This window comes from Diabrotica undecimpunctata, chromosome 3, assembly GCF_040954645.1.
Source record: "Diabrotica undecimpunctata isolate CICGRU chromosome 3, icDiaUnde3, whole genome shotgun sequence".
NCBI classification, from domain to species: domain Eukaryota; kingdom Metazoa; phylum Arthropoda; class Insecta; order Coleoptera; family Chrysomelidae; genus Diabrotica; species Diabrotica undecimpunctata.
The window spans coordinates 37,976,605-37,992,783 of NC_092805.1; the positions used below are offsets into that span (position 1 = coordinate 37,976,605).

The window sequence follows — 16,179 nt, forward strand, 5'->3', positions numbered from 1 at the left end:
GCGTATCACCAAAAATTGGCAACAAAGAACACAAAATCGTAAAGAATTAAGAAGTTTAAGGGAGACCTATGTCCAGAAATCATTATCAAGTTAAAAATAAATGTTATATGTGCAGTGTGTTAGTAGCTCCATAATATCTGATATAATCAGTTTGGTTTTTGTAGTCAGTGTATCACCCCTTTCTAGTTTGCTTCTTATTATTTTTAAAGTTTTTTCCAATGGTACATTGATGAAAAGACTGGTGATATTTAAACTGACCAGCATGTTGTTAGAATTGTAATTTATTTCTTCTAGTTTTTGCATAAAATGTTGTGTTATGTGCCAGAGGTTGTATTATGTATAGGAGGAACTTTGACAGTCTGCTACAAGGGGAACCCATGATGCTACAAATCGGTCTGAGGGGCACATTATCTTTATGATTTTTTTAAACTCGACATAAGTGTGTTGTCCTGCTGTAGTATGGTGTTAATGTTCTTCTTTGGTAGTCTTACAAGTATTCCTTAAATTTGGGCAATGTTTTGTATATTTTTTCCAATCACTGGAAAACTTTTTTTGTTTATTTATAGCAATTTTATTTTTAAATCTTGTTTATTTCAGACGTATTGTGCTTATTTTTACAAAAGTTTGGGCTTGTTTTCCTGTCATAATTATAATATGGTCTTTAATTATAAAGCAATATAATATTCCACCGCTACTAACCTTCGCAGTTAATGTGATAATTGATAATTTAAAAGAAATTAACTTTATTTTTGTTAAAATAAATAAAAGAATTTGCTAACAAATACCCGTTATCAAACATTGTAGATCCCGCCACTGATAATTTACATGTTGCGTCATAAGACGACCACTGATATGATCTTAACGCTGATAATTTGCTATAAACCGAAAATTATATTTACAGCGAATGTATTACCATTCTTTAGTGTTCAGTGACTCCGGGAAGTCAGTGTATTATATACCTGCAACTTGATTCTCCTTCCAAAAATTAAACAAGTAATATTTAACAAGTCAAAACATCAGATCTGGTTTTATTTAGTTTAAATGGTTTTAGTTGATGATAATTAGAATTACCTTTTAGTGGACTGGTAAAATAATGTCGCAAATATTGGGAAAGATTTTATTATGTTTAGTTTTCATGGTGGTTGTAGTTCGGTGCTACAACGTTTTATTAGTTTTTCCAGGACTCTCACATAGCCACTTCAAACTAGGAAATTCTCTAGGAAGAGCGTTGGCCAAAAGCGGTCATGAAGTGACAGTGGTAAGCCCTTTCGAGGATAAAAATCCTCCTAGTGGTTATAGTGAAGTAATGCTAACTGGATTTCTTGAAAAAAGAGATGGTACGTAGAATATATATTTTGTAATAATTATTACCTATAGATTTACATTATAATATTCTTGTGTTTAATAAATATGTATACATATAACTAACTAACTCATTTATTACCATATCCAACTAAATACCTATAAACAATAACGGAGCCATACTAATATATATTTGTTCGTTAAACATTACATTTGAATAGAAGAATTCATGATTTGTCTAAAATTATTTTTATACTCAATTATTCGTTTTTGAAACTTATACCTGTCTGATCTATCTTATATACTTTTGGGTGTGCACCACAAGTGATATGTTGTACTCCAGACAGAGGCTTCTCTATAGATCTCTTCTCATGGGCGCCCATAGGAGGGGGGGCAAGAGGGGGCAGTTGCCCCCCCCTATCATTAGTAATATTATTTAAAAAATCAGTATGTATGTAAGTATATTTAAAAAAAAAATACATTATTTACGCATATTGTGGCGAGAAACTTGCAACAATACCTCAAAACAGCAAACAACCGGAAACTAATCTAGCGAAATACCGAGAAATGCGGTAGGTACTTCCTTAACAATGCCTCCAATTGTACCAACAATTTTAAACTTTATTTCGTCCCATGTCAAATGCAAAATTTACTCTTACAAAAAAATATCCGCTTAATAAATGCTACACGTTTTTACTTGTTTGACTTAAATATTTGGTATAGTGGCCTAGTAAATTTTATTGAAATCAAAAATGTTTTAGAAACAATAATAGCAGATAACAAATTTAATTGCTCAACAAGATCAAGAGCACAGCAGCTTTCATGTGCCACATCTGATTCCACTTTTATAATTTCCCTAAATTTGATTTCCAAATATTCTTATTTCTTAGAACCAATAGTAAACATTTTACAAACTAAATCAATAGATATGCTGGCAGTTAAAAATCATATACAGTTATTTCTTGATATGATAACAAAGCACAGACAAGAAGCGGAAACAACTTTTAAAACAATTTTTGAAAAGAGTACAAATGATGCCGATTACCCTTGAAAAACCACGAATCGCTCCTAGAAAACAAACACAACGGTCAAACCATGCGGTTAATTCCGCTGAAGACTTTTTTAGAGTGTCATTATTTATTCCGTACCTAGATTCTTTAATTAGTTCTCTTGGTGTCAGATTTTCAGAAGACAATGATCCTGGTATGTTATTGTATAACTTGCATCCCAAAAACATAATAAAATTAACTGAAGAAGACCTCGCCAAAATAATAGAAATCATAAATAATTTATACAAAATTACTAATCTAAAAGAACAGGCATCATTGGCTCTATTATTGGAAAAATCAAACCAATTTAGATGTAGAAGATATTTCAATGATAGAGCTACTAGACCATTGCTTATTTTACCCAGCTATAGCCCAAGCTATAGAAATTTCTCTGTGCCTTCCTCCCACTACATGCACGATTAAAAGATCATTTTCAACTCTTCGAAGGGTTAAAACCTGGATTGGGTCCACTATAAGTGAACAAAAATTAGATGGACTATGTATGATGAGCGTTCATAGAAATAAAATAGAAAACAATCGAAATAATTTTATTAAAAGAGTAATAGATGAGTTTGGACAAAAGCCCAGAAACCTTCAGTTTTTATTTTCACAAGATACAGAGCACTAGCCTTCAATATCAAGTTTACTTTTTACGTTTTGTTGGGTTTAACATTTTACCATTTTAGATTCTATTGGGAAATTATTCGTTTCAATAAATTATAATACATACAATACTAACTGAAAAAAAATGTTAATTTTTTTATAATAAATTATAACAAATAAATTTTTAATTAAATTTCTTCAATTGTTTACAACATAGTACAAATTTTTAATGTCAAATATAAATAAGTTGGCACCCAGCGAAGTATTTGAAGATTGCACATATTTGACTATTTATGCAATTTCGGCTAAGCATGGTAGTAGAAGGGTGTACTGTACACCCTACCCTAACCCTTTCAACGTAGTACAGTTTTGAATATTTGTTTTAATTTCCTAGTAAAAGAAATTTTTCAATTCAGATATTATGTTACTTACATATTATTTAAACTACACTATTGCTTGTGTTGCATTTTGTATCTCAGAGTACCTGCTTTTTTTATTACTATTTTTTAACATCCTTGCTTAAAATTGATTTTTTTATTCCTACATAAAAAATTTTGTATAATAAAATTTGTATGTATAAAGTCATACCATAAAATATGTTGTTAATAATTTTTTGTTTAAGATTACTTTTACTTTTCTGATATTTCTTTACTGTTTGTAAATCATGTTTATATTTTTGTATTTTTGCAATCGGCTATTTTAGTTTTTATTAAGTTGCATGGATCAAAATAAAAATTTGAGTTGACTTGCCCCCCCCCCCCTGGATTTTGATATATGGGCGCCCATGTCTCTTCTCTTACGATTCTTTCATATATATTTTTATTATTTTTAATATATTTACCAAAATGACTGTGGCCTTTTAGAGACATTTTAATACCTTTTTCTTTAAAAGGTTTGCTATATTAACGGTTGATATACTTAACCCTCTAGTGCAATCTCAAAAATTACCGCGGGATTATTTTGAGGTCATTAATAATAATAATATACGTTTATTCAAATCAATAGTTATTACATTAATTTACAATTTCAGTTTACTTACAATAAAATGAACGTAAAAACAAGTCTTAAAGGCATAAACATGCTTGTTGACGTAATATCGCTGTCCCGGACAAAATGAGTTTATGTCGTCATTGGGTCCAAACTTGGTTAACCCATTCGTCAGATCACTGTCAGACGTGTTGTTCAGCTTTTAGCCACCAGGGAGCAGATGCGTCATATTTGAAAAATCAGCCGATCTCGGAGAAACAATGACAGAATGTATAGCTGTGCTTCGATAGGTCGAGTGTGTGCTTGTACCTACGGTGCTACATTGACGCAATTGTATTTTATGTTATTATTGCTCTAAGATTGTTTCACAATTTGACATAAGTGCAGTTTATGTAAGTAAAATATACACCAAGAATCGCAAACACCAACACTTCGTAATGCTCTCTTAGTCAAGAAGGGAGAAAAGACAAAGAAATGTGGATAATTGGTTGAAAGAAAAGAGGAAATGACTAAAGAATTCTGAACAGGGGTATACTTCTAGAACAGGAAAACCTGTAGCTGCTAAAAAAATGGGACCTGTGTGTACCGACAAATGCCATTTGAAATGTCCAAATAGGGTATCTGAAAAGATGAGAGAGACACAGTTAAGAGTATTGGGCATCAGGATCCTTGCAAAAACAGCGAGATATTTTGTCTTCTTGTATTCAGCCACTTAAGTTGAGCTACCGACGTATTTCTTCATCAAAAACCACTCTCAGAAATACAAATTGTGCATTTTTCATTACAGGCAAGGGAAAACAAGAACGGTTATTTAAAACGTTTCTCATTAATACTTTTGAAATAACTGAAAAAGCTATTCGCTCTATAATTAAAGCAGTTTTAAGTGAAAAAACTACTATTACTATTAGTACCAGAAGATAAACGTGGGAAGTATGAGAGTCACAAGAAAATAAGTGACAAAATTTTTGATTCTGTTCATAGCCATATAAAATCAATTCCAGGCAATACATAGACGGTGGTTTAATTATTGCGGAACTTCACAGGAACTTTAAAAATGAATGAAAAGAAGCAAAAAAAGAAGAGTCAGCAACCTACGATTGTTATTCTCGTATTTTCAATAGCGAATTTAATATAGCGTTTTCCTATCCCGAAAAAAGATCTTTGTGACCAATGCGAATGTTTTAAAAATGCCGGAGCAGAAAAAATAGAAAATATGCAAACAACCATTGAAAGTCACTTACGAGGAAAAGGATCTAAGCCGTAAAGAAAAAACTAACGATAAACTGAAAATAAAATTTCTAGTAACAATATACATCCGGCTAATTATGATTTACAAGTAGTGTTACCTGTACCAATAGGACAAAGTTGCTGCATTTTTTTACAAATCTCGCTTAAACTGTTATAATTTTACAGTAGGAGAAGTAAAGGCGAAAAAAGACCAAGTCTCCGAAACAGATAGCACTTGTAAAATTGATAAAGGCAGCTGTTTTCCTAATTTCCTAATAGCCATGTACCTGTTTGCTGTCAATACTTTGGAGATCAATTCTATTACTCACAAGTATCTTGTTTGTGGTCACACCCAAAATGAAGGTGATTCAGTCCACAGCATAATAGAAAAAGCAGTGAAGAGGGCAACCAAATCAGGGCCCATATACATTCCCGAGCAATACGTTGAATTAATTAGGAATGCTTAAAAACAGGAGCTCCTTTAACCGTTAAAGAAATTGATTTCACTGAGTGTTACGATATAAAAGCACTGTACAATAAAATGGGACTAGATTTCACCAAAGACGAGGAAGGCCGTGACTTCAAAATATCTGAAGCAATGCTACTTCAAAGCTTAAATGGAAAAGATTACTTCTCTGTATAAAAAAAAGTTATAAACAATCAACGTGGACAAAAAAGAAGCTGCGTAGGACTTACTCTTCAAAAGTTCCTTTAGGTGATAACAAACTAAAAGATTTGAAACAGTTACTTTCAAAACATACAATTCCTGGATTTTGTAAAGCCTTTTACGCTTAAATTTGGGCTTAAATTTTTTAGTTGGGCTTGTTTTTCCCAATACTAACTTAACCGGTGAAGTGGAGATGTTTCAAAATGCAATTGAACCGTTAATACTTGAAATTCTTGAGGATAATCAAGATGAATTTCTTTCTGTGGAGATACTTGAAATCTAAAGTTTTCCCTACAGCACCTGACAATATTGACATTTTGAAACAACGAATTTGTAGCGAAATGTTTGTCAACGAAGAATGTGGGGCAATTTCCCCTGACACATTTGAACAACTACGGCAAGAATTTAGAAATAGGATGCATTACTGCCAGGAAGTAGATGGAGCAAGTTTTGAATACTTACTATAAGAACTGTTTGTTAAATATTTATTAATTAAATGAGAAGCTACAATTTTAGTATTTATTTAATTTATTCATCAAAATGAGCTTAAACTCACGAGTTATCACTTGCCATAAGGTTCCATTTAAAATTATCTGTCACAGTAGAGCTGTAACGTCATCTGTTACTATTACGTCACCTGTTATGACTAGTTGAGAAGCCTACGTCTGTTTATTACTTCCCTCAAAATTCCACTATTATAACAATAACCGTTCAAAAGACATGAGGGGGGAATGGACTTTTGACTAGCACTGTATTATATAATATAATATTATAATTTTTATAATAGAAACCTTAAATGGTCCCTTCATATCGATTTGTTAAGTAAGAAACTAGCCTCAGTCTGCTATGCAATAAGATCTGTTTCGAAGGAAATCAATTTAGCTTTTTCCAAAATATCATAATTTTCTTTATTCGAGTCTCATCTTCGATATGGCCTTCCTTTTTGGGGTTCTAGTGTAGCTGCCCAATCTGATGTTATTTTTAAATTACAAAAAAGAGCAATACGGTATCTTTTTGGCCTCAGTATTGCAGATGTTACTTCAAAAATCACAGGATTTTAACTCTTTCCTCTCTATATACTCTAGAAACTGTTTGTTTAATTCGTAAAGACCTACATGTATTTCCAACAAGACCTAATCATGACTATTCTACCAGAAATTCAAGCTTTGATGTGTATTTACCGATCTCGTCCACTGAGTTAGTAAAGAAATCTATATTATATTCGGCAAAAAAATTATACAACTATCTTCCTTTGCAACTTCTTTCCTTAAGTTCCTGAAATTGACAAAATCCTATCTATCTGAAAGTCCATATAATTAAGTCGAAGAGTTTCTTAACGAATAACTAAGAAATTACAGTACGTTTAGGTACAAGTAAAAAAGTATTTATACATATACATATATATATATATATATATATATATATATATATATATATATATATATATATATATATATATATATATATATATATACAAGGTGGTCCAGAATTATGTACATTAATGTCTAGAGCATTAGTACGTCCAAAAATAAGGTTACTTCTTTATGTACACTTTTTTATAAAACTGAATAATAAGGGAGATACAACCCTTTAAAGGGGTGAATTGAAATTCTTATTTTTTCAAATATCTTCCAAACGGTTTTGAATACGGAGTTTATATTTTGGGAGTGATTATAAGACATTAGGATAATTAATTTCATGTCACCACCTACTACATCCTATATTAATACAGGGTAGTTTTGGAGGGTAAGTGGGGGTTATTGCGTCACATGTTTTTTAATTTTTACATATTTTAAAAAAATATTTTAAAAATTGTTTCCTTAGACTTTTCTACGCAAAAAAGGTGCTCTTGTAATATTTCGATAGATATCACCGTTGTCGATTTATTTAAACTCGAAGGATACATGTATTTTATATACTTAACATTTAATTAATGGCGAAAATAATATTTCACAACAACTGTTCAAAATGTCCTCCATTTTGTTGAATACATAATCTAATTCTTTTATTTAGCGAACGCATTAATCCATTTAATGTTACTGGATCGTTTTGTAAATCGGTAAATACTTGTTCAATTTTGTCTCTTGACTCATTTACTGTATTAATTGGAGTGTTATACACTTTTGATTTCAAATAACTCCATACTGTAAAGTCCATTGGATTAAGATCACAACTACGAGCAGGCCAATGAATCGGTGCATGCGCACCCCGGCCTATCCACCTATCAGGGAAATGTTCATGTAACCACCTTCTACAAATTCTTGTGTAATGTGGTGTAGCACCATCATGCATGAAAAGCATGTTTCTTCGTATTTGTAATGGAATATCTTTCATGATATCATGTAAAATATTGTCTAGAAAATTGTAATACATGTTACCATTTAAATTTCCGGGAAAGATGTGGTATCCTATGAAACTATTTTCTAAAGTAGCTGCCCAAACGTTTATCTAGAACGTGTGTTGGAAGTGAGTTTCCATTGTAGCCCTTGGATTTTCTTCAGCCTAGAAGTGCATATTTCTAGAATTGAACATACCTTCTCTTGTAAATGTGGCCTCGTCTGTAAACAGAATGTTGCTTAAAAAATTTGGTGCAGTTTGAACTTTATTTTACAATACTTCACAAAAATCAACTCTAAGTGACATATCGTCAGGTAACAATTCCTGCATCTGTCGATAGTGGTAAGGATGTAATTGCTCTTCATGCAGAACTCTTAAAACACTTTGATGGGAAATATTCGTTCTTAATCCTAACCTGCGTGTACTTATTGTGGGGTCACTTATTACAGCATCCAATATTTGCTGTTCAACGCGAACATTTCTTGCTTCTCTACGACGACCAACATCTGTATTCCTTCTTTGAAGACAACCGGTTTCTCTCAGTCGTCGTTCAGTACGTACAAAAGTCCTGGCATTGGGAATATTTCTGTTCGGATACTTTTCTCTGTAGCGTCTTACAGCGGCAGCAGCATTTCCCGAATATTCCCCTAATACTAAAAGTATGTCTGTCATCTCAAAATTTGAATAGTGTGCCATATTGCGGGCAAACAAATTTAAAAATATAGCAAAAGAGACGTGTTAAACAAATTTCACTGTCGAGTACAATAAAAGTGTAGATAAAATAATTTAATTGTTATTAAACGTCACTGACAATTCATAGACTACTTGAGATTAAAGTGTTGTTGCTAACACAAGTGTCAATTCCAAAGCATACTTAATGAATATTAAGAAATGTAACGATTACAATAAAATACATTTATACCTTTGAGTTTAAATAAATCGAAAACGGTGATATCTATCGAAATATTACAAGAGCACCTTTTTTGCGTAGAAAAGTCTAAGGAAACAATTTTTAAAATATTTTTTTTAAATATGTAAAAATTAAAAAACATGTGACGCAATAACCTCCACTTACCCTCCAAAACTACCCTGTATTAATATAGGATGTGGTAGGTGGTGACACGAAATTAATTATCCTAATGCCTTATAATCACTACCAAAATATGAACTCCGTATTCAAAACCGTTTGGAAGATATTTGAAAAAATAAGAATTTCAATTCACCCCTTTAAAGGGTTGTATCTCCCTTTTCAGTTTTATAAAAAAGTGTACATAAAGAAGTACCCTTATTTTTGGACGTACTATGAGCTCTAGAAATTAAATTACATAATTCTGGACCACCTTGTATATATATATATATATATATATATATATATATATATATATATATATATATATATATATATATATATATATATTTATATTTGGGTATCAAATGCAGCAGCTTAAACTTATTCCTAAACTAGTTCGTAAGGTTTTATAATACAATTTGTAATTTAGTGAAATTTCGCAATGGATTGTATATTTTATTATGTTTTATTTTGTGATATTGACGATTTATGTAATTTTAGTAAATTTTAATTTTTATTGTTATTTTTTCGACTTTTTGTAAGCTTTGTCCATAAAATTATACAATTTTCAGTGACAATAAAGCATATTTATGTTCTATATATTGCCACAAATGTGAAACCATTTTAGTTAAACACATTTGTTCGTTAACATAAAGACGTTGACACATTGGAACTGATTGGAACTTATATTGTAACACTTGCCGTGCTACAATAATATATACAAGGCCTGAATCGCTCACTGTCGGAAGAGAATTGGGCGGGGTTTTCATAAATATATAGAAACTATATCGTATTTTAAATCCAAGCACAATTAGATAATATGAAGTTATAATTTATTATTGGACGCCACCCCTGGTTTATCCTCGAAGGGGAAGAGAAAAAAAAAATTAAGATTTATTGAAAGTTTACAAGAAAACTATTCTTAATTATTTCTTAGTAATGAACAAAAAGAAAACATTAAAAGTTACGTCATCCCAAAGGGATTCCAAAATATTATTTTATGTTAACATTATCATAAACAAAAAATCTTTGTATCGTATTAAATTAAGAATTGGTTATAAAGAAAATGAATGTATATATATATTAACCCCAAATTTCGAAATTTGTTTACATTGAAAATAATATAGTTATCTATCAACTAGCAACAATGAAGAAAATAAACCTTTAAATTAAATTAGAACACTTCACTATATTTTCATTTTTTTTGAGTTCATAATCATTTCTGTTGTCTTGAAAGTAGGTATAATAAAAATTGGTACAACCTTAATCTGCTCTGTTTCTCTTCTTGTTTAATAAGTCACCAAATAAACCATTGATTCAGCTACGTACTATATAAAATCACCACCATCCTAGATAAGAGGGGTTAGGGATTCCAAAAAAAGATACTGCTACTGGGCCATGATCTGGAATAACTCCATAGCAATACTATCTTGCGACGAGTATTAGAAATATAATATCAGCATTATAGCCTCTCCAATGAGGGTCTAAAAAAATAATATATCTATCTGAACTGAAATATGGACAAGAAAAGGATTTATTAACTCACCTCTGAATTGAGACCCACTTTGGAAACACGTCTTAACGGTTGGACGGTCTTAACAGAAAAGAGCGAAGCGCTGTCATGGCGCCTGAATCTGGAAATTGGGCGTGAGTGACAAGTTGAAAAATATGCTCATCTACCGGATATATTTGGGAATTACAGAAGAATCCTTGAGTCGGCTACAGGTAGGTACTTGACAGATAGATGGGGCTATTAGTTTTATTTAAAAAAAATTATTGAAATTTATAATGATTTTCTTTTATCTTTTGAAACGGTTACACAGCCCTCCCCACGATTTCAACTGGGTACCAGCGTGGAATCGGACTAGGCATGGTGGCACACCATACTAACCTTTTCAAAAGTGGAAATAGATATACGGAGAGGTAAGACAAACAGAATGGACAAATGTAGCTACAATCTGGACTCACAGAATCCTTCTTTCACAACTCACGTGGTAACAACTCAAAGATTTCAGAACAAAGCGAAACAGAACGCATAGAAATGACTCAACTATAAAAATGTAAACAAAAAAAAATTGCATGCTCACTCTCAAAATGCATAGGGTATTTCACCTATAACCAATATCATGAACAAAGCGGAATAAAACAAAACATATCTACAAATCATTATTTGAGACCAAATGCTCGCATTCAATCGAAACAATATAATTAAGATATTATTATTTGAAATTTCATAAGTAATATAAAGCAAAACATACTAGTGTTGTCACCAAGATACAAAACAGATAATTTACTGCGTAGTCGTTATGAGACCTAACACAATAAAACACAAAAAAATAATGTTATCGTTTGTTCGGAAGCGTAGTCTTTCATCTATGACTTAATCCACGAATAACATAAGAATAATAATACAATCGTATCATTAACGCCATAAGATACAAAATACAAATGTGTCATCGTTTGTTCGGAAGCATAGAGTCTTTCATCTATGACTTAATCCACGAATAACATAAGGTAATAACGCAGCGCGTCATTATAGACACATTTAGAAATACACAAATAAAAGGAAAGAGTTACTAATAGTTCAAAATTGGGTACATTAAAGTTCTACAAAGACAAGCCTTAATAAGTTCACTGGGAGAGGTAGACATCAGAATTTCTGTAAGACACATCTATATTTAGAAACAAAAAAAGCTGATGTTTAGTTATTAGTATGACAACTAGAATTTGTGATAACTAACGTGTATCATCCGCCTATAATAGGGACAACATTGGTAGGTCAACTTCGGGTAGGGTCAACTTCGGGTAGGGTCAACTTCGGGTAGGGTCTAAATAATTCTAGATTACATAACTAAACAGGTATTGGAGAACTAAAAAAAGTTTCCTGACGCGGGAGGCTGTTATTCTAGATTTATTACTGAAATACAATTATGAATGGCTTATCATTCCGACGAGTCAACTAGCGGGAATCCGCTTACTTCATCCCTAGCCTTCCTCAGTGTCTGGCCATTCAGAATATAGGATGTTAGACAGCAATAATCTTTTCAAACATTATTTTGGGGGGTTTCGAATAGAGAGTCGAAATTCGAAGGTCTTCACACTAAGAGTAAAACTTAGGCAAATGAACAGATACTATAATGAACTATCATTGGTAACTAGACAGAGGAATCTTGATATCTTTGGTATAGATACCAAAAAAATTACTTGGATTTATAAATCCGTAAAATAAGATAAATTGAATTTTGTATCCACTTGAAGACAACTAAAGGTATGTACAATTTATTGTAATATAAACTAACATAAGCATAAAAATATCACACTCTACCAAGGCATTCTAAAAATAAAATGAGATTAAATTTTGCAAACACCCTTAAAATCAATATAGGTTCTTGGTCGGGGTAGCATAAACTTAAGATCTCGATCAATACAAACTAGAGAGAGAATAATACCGAGGTAGAATAAGATAAGATAAAAATAAAATTTATGTCGAAAAGAAATACGACATATATACATATATATAGACATATTGAACACAATAAATAATCAATATTTTAATAATAAAAAGTAAAACAGTTCAACGAACTGGGGTGCGAGCCAAACTGAGTTGCTCTGGAGATCGACGTGCGGAGTCTCCTACACTACTTCCAGAGGCTCGTCTCTTTGCGACAACATCTGAGATACACAAAATTATTAATTGGAATAGAGATAGGTCCACTAATCCACTTGACTATAGCAGGATGCTCCCTGACTAATAGTCAACACCGCCGACATAAAACAAGGGTTGTCGAGACAGCTCAAAAAAAAAATTGAAACGTGTCAACTTCCTGAAGGGAAAGAAGCACTAAGGGACAGATTTGCCGAAGCAAAGTGGTATTCAATGTACTAAGTACTAGGGTATCAGTGCTGTACTGACCCCACGCCAAAAAAATTTGGAAAGGAAACGAATCCTCTCCAGGATAAAGTTCGCGTTAGCGCAACTCTTCCTGTACACGGGCCACGGAGGGATTGAATAGTCGCTGGAGAAGGTAGCAAAGATTAAGTACGCAAAGCGTAAAGGGAATCAACTAAAAAATTAAAAATTAAGAATGGACTAAACATTTTAGAAGAAAGGTATTAAAAATTTAAGAAAACTGATTTATTCGTTTTCAGACAAATCTAAATTATCTGTCGAAACACTGACTTAGATAAGCTTTAGGTCTGAATAAAACAAAAAAAAATAAACAAAAATCATGACATATTTACATGCAAAATTAAACTGGATGCTCGATTTGATGAATCGACATCAGGTACAGTTCGTTGGCTATTAGGCACAACGACCAATGGCAGATTTCTATAAATATGGCTCTAACCTAACCAAAAGTGTGGAACAGACCAGTGTTAAAGTTTCTGGGAGCGAAAAGAGGGATGCTTCCAGCTCAACAAAGGCGGGTGGCCAACTAAATAGTTTTAGCAAGCTTCGCTATGGTTATCCACTAGGTAGACAACCTAAATAGCATCAAACAATAATAAAGTTAACTATGACAGTCAAGCAATGAATGAATTTCCAACCACTGGTTGAAAATTGAACTAACGCAAAAGAAGAAAGACAGGATGGCCAATAGTTCCATAAGAATATCCTCTGGGATTGATCACAGTGGAAAATTTCCAAGCAAGAAGAAGACTCCCAAAAGGAAAAAAGAAGAAAATAAATCCAAACCGTTAATACACATCTTGGAGAAGCAGAAAGAAAAGGGGTATATGGCATACAAGACACAATCGCTACACAAAAAGTTCAGTTTCAAACTGTTGTTTCCAAAAGAAACAAAAAAAAATCGTAGGAGTCTTCCACGAAGCAAAAACTTACGATAAGACTTAAAAGGAACGGAAGAATCATTACAATCTTCCAAAGAAATAGAAAAATATTACAGTTCATCGTCAATAATAAAAAATCGTGATGTTGGATGTAACACACCACAACAATAAAAAAAGTTGAACAGTAAAACATTTTTGACACCTAATTGAATCCAATATGGTCGTCATACAAATCACAAAGAAATGTTTACCATTCTTTAGCAGAACTCCAATAGAGTCAAAATAATATAAACTTTTAATTCTCAGTGGGTCATTTAACGGTAGTACCAGAACTATTTCAATTGTTAAACAAACGTGGTCTTAACGTCGACATAAAGATTAAAGATAAATTCACAATAGGCGGCAGCGGGTTGTTTCACCTCTGTATATACAAAGAGTCACAATAGACAACAGCAAACTACTTCAACCTCACTTGTACCATATCGTGAACACAAGATAATAAATGAAAGCTTTTGAGCCTTAGCCAAAAGACTCAAAGCAAAAAGATATATGTGGTCTAATAAACTATTAGAACACCGCAAAAATGTCAACGACAAAAAAAAGAAAGCTGCTGGATATACCAGTAGTCTGACAACAACACAAATAACTCAAGATACAATAATACAGGTCACGTGCCTGTTCGTCCTACAGGACATCTCGAGAAAAAAAAAAGGTAAAACCACAAATAACAATAAGTTCCAGTACCAAAAACATACTTCTACTACATCTGACCACACAAAGACATAAAATTAACATAACAGAAGGAGAGTAACAATATTTCCGCTCTATATTCTCAACAAACACGCCTTAGGCAGAGAGAAACGAAGTCATATCATTACTTCCTTATACATGCAAAACAAAAGAACCATGGACTGTAAAATATAGAAAGCATTTTCCTTTTCAGGAAATAAAATTTTCTTTTCAAAGTACGAAAAAGTTAAACTATGAAAAAATAAATTTTTAAAATAAACGAAAGACAAATTAAAAATAAAATTTAACAGGTAACAGACTAAACATATTAAAAACATCCAAGATCAAGGAACTCAACTTCAAATCCTCGCAAAAAAAAAATATTTCGCGTAAGTATTCTACACGAATCCAGATAACATATTTTAGAATTAGGTAGGTCGGGACAGCCTGTATATAGATATAGTTCCCAGCAGTTTGCCGCAAATAAAAACCATGAATCAAGGTTAAGAAATAAAATTCACTTAATTGATTTTTCAAATAACGAACGCTAAGTGCCATTTCGTTTATTTAAAATAAACACATTGAGGAATATAATTATTATGCTTCTATAAAGAAAAGACTGAACTGCAAAGAAAAAGAATTGAGGACTATACAAATTGTCGAGACATATTAGCCGGAATAATTTCAAGGTTTCACTCAATCTAAACACTAAAAAAGAACGACGAAATATTATATTACTTACAAACGCTTCTAAGAAAAGGCCAGCGTTTAGATACCAAATCAATTATTTCATGAACGTAAACAAAATTTCTAACATGGAATGTTTATTTTTTAGACGAGTCTGTAAATACACAAATTAATATCGTTCGCATTAAGAATACCGACAAAAAGAAATTAAGCAGTGAATGTTTACATCACATCATTCCAAATACGTTTTATTTTGATCTCAGAAAATAGACGGAAATATTTCTACGTAATTTTACGAAGACTAAAAACGAATACATATAAATACTTTGCAAAAAATTCTAAAATAGTAGCAGTGTTGATTTAATGAAAAATTGGATAAAACAAATACACAATTTAACCAAAAAAATCGTTCAAAACATACAGACTTAATTAACCACATATACAGGGGGGTACAAAACAACTAATAATATTGAAAAAAACTGAAGATACAGGAATATTCAAAAGCCCCACACGCTGGGCGACATTTTGTAACGAAGGTACAAATGGAGCAAATCTAATACATGCCCCACGTCGGAGGGTGCCATTTTGTAACACTTGCCGTGCTACAATAATATATACAAGGCCTGAATCGCTCACTGTCGGAAGAGAATTGGGCGGGGTTTTCATAAATATATAGAAACTATATCGTATTTTAAATCCAAGCACAATTAGATAATATGAAGTTATAATTT

The 16,179-nt window shown here is 32.0% G+C and overlaps 1 protein-coding gene across 1 annotated transcript in view; it reads left to right on the forward strand.

Moving 5' to 3' along the window:
• The first annotated feature begins 892 nt into the window (after positions 1-892).
• Positions 893-16,179, forward strand: part of LOC140436704 (UDP-glycosyltransferase UGT5-like) — a 47,074-nt gene continuing 31,787 nt past the window's right edge. Inside the window, exon 1 of the mRNA XM_072525745.1 lies at positions 893-1,337. Coding sequence (XP_072381846.1) covers positions 1,094-1,337 — 244 coding nt within the window. The 5' untranslated portion in view covers positions 893-1,093. The remainder of the gene's footprint in view (positions 1,338-16,179) is intronic.